General features: G+C 37.6%; 1 protein-coding gene across 1 annotated transcript; it reads right to left on the reverse strand.

Moving 5' to 3' along the window:
* Positions 1 to 2,401: 2,401 nt before the first annotated feature.
* On the reverse strand, positions 2,402 to 6,478 carry LOC133863558 (phenylalanine ammonia-lyase). The gene is made up of 2 exons (XM_062299547.1): positions 5,930 to 6,478; positions 2,402 to 4,296 (listed from the first exon to the last, which is right to left on the reverse strand). The coding sequence occupies exons 1-2, from the start codon at positions 6,304 to 6,306 to the stop codon at positions 2,547 to 2,549; spliced, it is 2,127 nt and encodes a 708-aa protein (XP_062155531.1). The 5' UTR covers positions 6,307 to 6,478; the 3' UTR covers positions 2,402 to 2,546.
* Between the last annotated feature and the right edge of the window lie 442 nt (positions 6,479 to 6,920).

The following is a 6,920-nucleotide window of genomic DNA, read 5'->3' on the forward strand; positions in this document are numbered from 1 at the left end:
TCTCATAATATTAATAGAACAGTTTTCAATCGACCTTTAATTTTTTTATTTTTTATTAATACTAATCCAATAATGGTTTAGAATTGACCTAATCTTATAAAATAAAAATATAAAACGACCACACAAAGAGGAGAAAAGTAGTGGAAGCCCCCTAATCATGTAGACATGTAGGTGAACCCCACGCTCCAAGCCGTCTGAAACAAGCGGAATCCACACTCTGGCAGCCTGGGACAGAAGGGCCCCAGTCCCCAGCCTCCAGCCTCATCTCTAGGAGGTTGGTTGCCCGGATTAACTGCAATCGCCGACCATAATCCGATTATTCTATTATACTACGATTTGCTTTTACTGCATGTGACCAGTTCAGAAAGTTAGAGCGAAGTCTGACGCCGTTCATACTGGACAGCGCATGAACCACATTCACGCGAATCACGCGATAGACCCAACAACCTGATCGGCGCACTGCCTGAGCTATTTACTGTGTCACCTACTTTCTGCCACTATCGACAAGTTGCTATTCATGATTGAGACCGTGAGCTTCGACGACCACATACCCCCCAAGAGTTTTGTCGGGGGTTGATGACAAGCTCATCACGAGTTTGTTTTTTTTTTTTTTTTTTTTTTTTTAAAAAAAAAAAACTAGAATGCTGGTTTTGTTTATGGTATTATATGATGTGAAAGTAGAATATTATCTTGAAAAATTGTGGTATATGGATTATTATTCTTTTTTTTCTTTTCTTTTTTTTTAAAGTTCAATTTTTTGAAGTTTTCTTTTATTTTATAAAATACTTCTTAATTTTAAATTTTTGCAACAAAAATGATATCTAACATTTTTCAGTTGATGCTCAATCCATCATCGTTTCCTTTTTTATTCTTAATTAAGATTGGTTTAAAGGTAAATTGAGTATGTCACGTTAATTGAAAATGCTATGAGAATGCTTGAAAAATGCTAAATAGTAATTCCATTTACAAAACACTCTTAAAAAAACTACTAAATCAATTTTTACCAAATTCATTTTCAATTTTTATGATTTTCAAAACTCAAAACACTTTTAAAAAATTTACCAAATGGTCCTCGTCGTCCTTTTTCTTTTTCTTTATTATATTTTTTTTCTTGTTGGTTTTCTCGCTTTGCCTAGAAAAAAAAAATAATAATAAAAAAAATTATTAATGCCTTAAGATAGGATGTTCTGTTTTAACAAAGTCAATAATTATTCAGCATTTTAACAAAGTCATGGGCGTAAGATAGGATTTTCTGTCCGTCCTTAATGCCACTCTAAACTCAAAGTAATTAAAGAAATATTTGCTTTGTTTGATAATATTTTCCTTTTCTTTTTCTCTTTTATTTTAGACAAAAATATTAACAAATAATTCAAAACAGGAAAAAATATTTTTTTAGTAGCATAAATTGTATAGGATAAAGATTCTCTAAATTGAATTGGAGTTGTTTTTTTTTTTTTTTTTTTAAATCGAGTTAAAAGAAATTTTCTTCGATCTAAGCTATTAAACTTGGGTGTTTTAAATGCATATAATTTTCTCATTTATTTTAAACACGTATCAGTTTAATTAATAGAGTAGATAGACCAAAATTCCTAAAACCCAACATGAAGAAAAAGTTTGTCACATACGTACAAATGAAGGGAGTTCTAGAACGAAAGTAGTTGAACTATTGCTCTGTTTGTTTGGGCGTAAAATACTTTTTCAATTTTTTTTTTTTTTTTTTTTTTTTGTATTTTTCGGTGTTTGGTGCAATTGAAAATGACGGTCAATGGAAATCATTTTCAATTTGAGCTAAAAGCCTCTTTAATTTTTTTTAAAAAAACCATAAATCGTTTTCTGGATTTAAACTCTTCATTCTTGCACGCACGTTTGTGAGAATCTTCACCGCCGGACATTGGAGTTTGTTGGTAGCCCAATCTACCGCTGAAGGTCCCCAAATTTTGGTATTTGATTACCAGAATCTGACGACATTGGCTGGGTTCTAGTAATTATCGCCGAAATTCGGCAAACCAAATTCTGGCCAAACTAGCCAGAATTTGGCTATTGGTGTCGGATTTCAGCCACCTACATTGGAACCCGGCTAACCCAGATTCCGGCTAAACTGTCCGAAATCCTGCCATTGCCGCTGGATTCCAGCCTCCATTTTCGGATTTTGGCAATAGTAATAAGAATCCGGTAAAAGTGACCGAAATCCTATCAGTCAGTAACAAAATCTCGTCACCGGTTTTTTTTTTGCCGTTCTAAGTTTTTCATAACAACCAAACGCTGAAAAATATTTTTAAAAAAATAATTTCGTTAAAAATATCTTTCCGCGAAATTTTGTTTTTATTTTAAAAACAAACAGAGAATATATAACACTTCGATGCTGTACTGAACTCAAAAGTAGAAACAAAGAGTAAATTAGAGAGAAAAAAAACAAATAGCTAGCATAGACATTTATGAGTTTGATATATTACATATACCACGTGCGTTTAAAGAAACCACAATTTACTGTAAAATCAAAAACTGAAACAAGAAAAGCAATTTTAGTTTTACAAAACAAAAGCATCTTAGTTTATAGGAAGAGGAGCACCATTCCACTCCTTCAGACAATCCAGCATAGGATCAATCAACTTCCCTGCACACATTGCCGAGAATACCTTGTCGAATTCTTCCCCCGGCGATCGGGCTTTCTCACCGGTTAGCAAACCTGTTCCCAGTTCTTCTCTCACAAACTTGTATAATGGGTAGGACCGGCAGTTCTTAATCAGGTTAGGAATGACCGCCTTTTCATTCTCCAACTCTGTTCTAGCGCTTTCCACTTCTTTTGGCAAGAGGACCTTAAGCTCCTCCTCGAAGGATCCAATCTTTTGGAAAATGGATGTGCTCAAGTTCCTCTCTTTCTCCCCGTTGTTCAACGCGTGCTCCACCAGGACTTGCCTTAGCTTCTGCATCAATGGATAGGTTGCGCTGCAAGGGTCGTCGATGTAGGCAAAAACGTACTCTCGGTCCACAACTTTGAGCAAGTCTTTTTCACAAAACCTGGATGGGTGAAGCTCACCGTTAGAGCCCATGGTCAGGACTCTTTTGGCCACCTGACTGATTGTATTCTTCACAGTGCTCTTCAAGTTCTCCTCCAAATGCCTCAGATCAATGGCTTGGCATAATGCAACCAAGAAAGTGGATGACATGAGCTTCAAAATGTCCACCGCCTCGGCTGTCTTTCTCGACGAAATCAACCCCAAGGAGTTCACATCTTGGTTATGTTGCTCAGCGCTTTGGACGTGGTTGGTCACAGGATTGGCTAGGAATTGGAGTTCGGAGCAATAAGATGCCATGGCAATTTCCGCGCCTTTGAACCCATAATCCAAGCTTGGATTGCGGCCTCCCGAGAGATTCGAAGGCAACCCATTGTTATAGAAGTCATTGACAAGCTCGGAAAATTGAGCAAACATCAATTTGCCAATTGAAGCAATGGCCAGGCGGGTGTTATCCATAGAAACACCAATTGGGGTCCCTTGGAAATTCCCACCATGTAGAGCCTTGTTCCTCGACACATCAATCAATGGGTTATCATTCACCGAGTTAATCTCCCGCTCGATCATTTTGGTTGAAGTCCTGATCACTTCAATTTGCGGTCCTAGCCATTGGGGGGAGGTGCGAAGGGCATACCGGTCTTGTTTAGGCTTCTGAAGGGGATCAGTCTCGTGCAATTTTTGAGCTGCTTTAACATAAGCACTTCCATCCAAAATGTGTTCCATTATAGCCGCCGCCTCTATTTGGCCGGGGTGGTGCTTCAGTTTATGCGTCAAGTGGTCTGTAAATTCAGGCTTTCCTTGCATGACTTCAGCAAAAATTGCTGATATGATTTCGGAGAGAACTGCTTGTATGTTGGCCTCGAAAAGAACCATGGAAGCTAGGCCGGACCCAACTGCTGTGCCGTTGACGAGCGCTAGACCCTCTTTGGGCTGTAACTCAAAAAACCCACCATTGATTCCGGCCAGCTCGAATGCCTTGGTGGCGTCGAGGGACTCTCCGTTGGGCCCTATGGCCTTGGAATTGGGCCTGCCCGTCAAAAGCCCAGCTATATAGGACAGAGGAACCAGGTCGCCCGATGCAGTGATTGTACCCCGTAGTGGCAAGCAAGGGGTGATGTTGTGGTTGAGTAGCTTTGTGATGGCTTCCATGACCTCAAATCTAATGCCGGAGTAGCCTTGGAGGAGGGTGTTGATCCTCACCAGCATGGCCGCCCTGGTCGCTGTTTGAGGTAATGTGTGGCAAGATTCAGTGCCATTCCCAAAGATTCCTGAATTCAAGAATCTGGTGCAACAAAATTCAACGAAGACATATTAGCAATTAAGATTCAGTCAAATTGTGAGCTAGGCACTTAATTAATTTCCCAGTACTTCTTGGTTTCTTTTTTAATTTCATAAAAAGTAAGGAAATAAAAACAGCCAACAGGCATTAATTAAAGTATGTGCATAAATAATAAATAGGGAATAAAATATATATATATATATATATATATATATAGATCTTGGATCGATCACCAGCAAGAATAAAGAAATTTGTTTGCTTGACTTGCATTCTTAATTCGAGGTTATTACAATTAAGCAATATCATTCATCCGGCCACATGATCAGGGACGGCCAGAATATATATATATATATATATAAAAGAATGCCAAACTGGATGAATTAATAATCTTTTGTAAGAGAAGTCAATTATAATATTTAATTTATAAGTATTTTTAATTTCCATTTTATCCTCGATCTCTACTTCTCAAATGATGATCATGCCGTCCACGTACAAAATCACAAAATATTGTTCATTATGGAGATATGCATACTGTACTAATAGTTGTAAAAGCCTGTAGCAACATATTTAATCCAGATATATATCTTGTCGACCCAAAATCGATAAGTGAATTTTCTAGGAGTTAATTAAATAATAATTTATTTGATTGTGAAAATAAATAAATAAATAAATAAATTATTATTTGGTTATCTCATAGATATGTGGACAGTGAAAAGAAATATACATGTTTTTTATAGGCACATCTAAAAAATAATTAAAAAAATATTTTATGGCCAAACAGTCACGATATATATGTACAAATATACATCATTGTTAAGTCACTTAATTTCTAAATGAAATATATTTTTTATTTTTTATTTTTATCCATAGATATTAAGTTATCATTTTAACGACATAATTAATCCTTGAGACTTACTATATATACACTAATTAACTCGATCGGTTTTTATTTAAGAAAATTGAAGGGGTCCACTGGGACAAAATATTATTTATATATATATATATATATATATATATATATATATATATATATATATATATATATATATATATATATATATCCTCTGAAATAGACTAAAACTATCATGGTAATATTAGATTAGGCCTGACAGAAATATTCAACCTTCCGGATTAAATTAAATCATCAAATAATTTTTAGTTGAAACATGTGATCGTGCTTTAATTTGATCATAAGATATCTCCTTGTTCCACGCCATCTCATACTATTTATATATACGAAAAAAAAGAAGAAAAAGAAAAAGGAAAACAGAACGAGTGGCAGAGCATGAACCATATAATTTACAATTAAGGACGTACATCCCACATCACAATCCAAAGGTATAGTCGTTGGTCCATTATATATCAGCTATTAATCTACAGTGAATCTCCACTTGATAAGAAGGGCTACTAATTATAATTAATGATCATAGCTATATATACGTTGGGGCAACAAATTGTAATTAGTGGTCGTAAAAGTAATTAAGGTCATGCAAGGAAAGGAAAGGTGGAAAAAGAATTGAAAGAGGCAGAAAAGTGGATCACTGAGAAACCACCTAATGCAATATTCATGGAATTATTAATTAACTGACCTAAAAAGTAGATTAACAACTTGTATAGCAACTAAGTAATTCGTTACCTAATAAGCTCCTTCTGAAGGGCTCCGCCCTGCTTGGTCCTCCTATGTGAGGTTGCACCAAAACCAGTGGTGACGCCATAACTGTCGGTCCCCTTGTTCATGCTGTCCATGACCCAGTCACTGCTCGCCTTCACACCGGGTCGGGCCGCCTCGGAGAGCTCAACTTTGACGCCGGCGTCGTGGGTTGCAATAGCTGCCACCTGAGAAATGGTCAGCGTCTCACCTCCGAGCCGGACGACCGGCTTCCGGAACTCCTCCACCATGCGCTTCACCTCGTCCAGGTGACTGCCATTCAGTGCCTCCGCAGCCGCTCCCCAGTTCAAGGGGTCACCGGTGCAGAAGTTCGTTGCGGCGCCGTTGCCATTGCATGCTGCCATTGTTTCCCAGAAAAAAAAAATATGATGAAATTTATAACCCAAATGAGAGAAAAGCTCAAACTGGGTTGGTTTGGTTGAGGTGTTAAGATCAGAAGTAGTGCATATATATAAATGAAGGAGTTTTGAATGGGTACTGGGAAATTGTTAAGCTTGGCCGGAATGAAAAATTCCTGATATTGTTCGGCTAAAACTGGGTTTCTTTATATAGAAGGCGTGTCAGTTGTCATATTGAGTGTTGGGTGGGTAGGCCGATGTGTTAGTTGGAAATTGCACGTGGCCGTTGGATCATCACAATTTTGGACGGGGATGATGTGACCATGTGGCGCGATTGTGGTCTGTGTGACATGCGCAAACGCGGGCTCTTACTCGTCAATGATCAAAGGGAAGGAAGGCGACTGTGGAGAGGGGGGGGGGGGGGGGGGGGGGTTGGTGGCAAGAGATGATGACCCGCACGAAATCGTAGCGTCATATCTTTCAATTTCTCATCCAACTTGTTGAATCAGGCCACCACCCAAAGAAAAAGGTAAAAAATAAAAAAAATGGTCAAGAGGCTCTTTTCAATCTTGGTAGATAGAATTTTTACAGGAATGAAAAAGTTATTTTATTGTTTGTTT

This window comes from Alnus glutinosa, chromosome 3 (genome assembly GCF_958979055.1).
Source record: "Alnus glutinosa chromosome 3, dhAlnGlut1.1, whole genome shotgun sequence".
Lineage (NCBI taxonomy): Eukaryota > Viridiplantae > Streptophyta > Magnoliopsida > Fagales > Betulaceae > Alnus > Alnus glutinosa.

What these genes read in the sequence shown, in the direction of transcription:
- LOC133863558 (XM_062299547.1), bottom strand. Translation starts at nt 6,306, where the DNA reads ATGGCAGCATGCAATGGCAACGGCGCCGCAACGAACTTCTGCACCGGT. An exon ending in CTTCAGAAGGAGCTTATTAG is followed by an intron (nt 4,297 to 5,929) that starts GTAACGAATTAC and finishes TTGTTGCACCAG; the next exon opens with ATTCTTGAATTCAGGAATCT.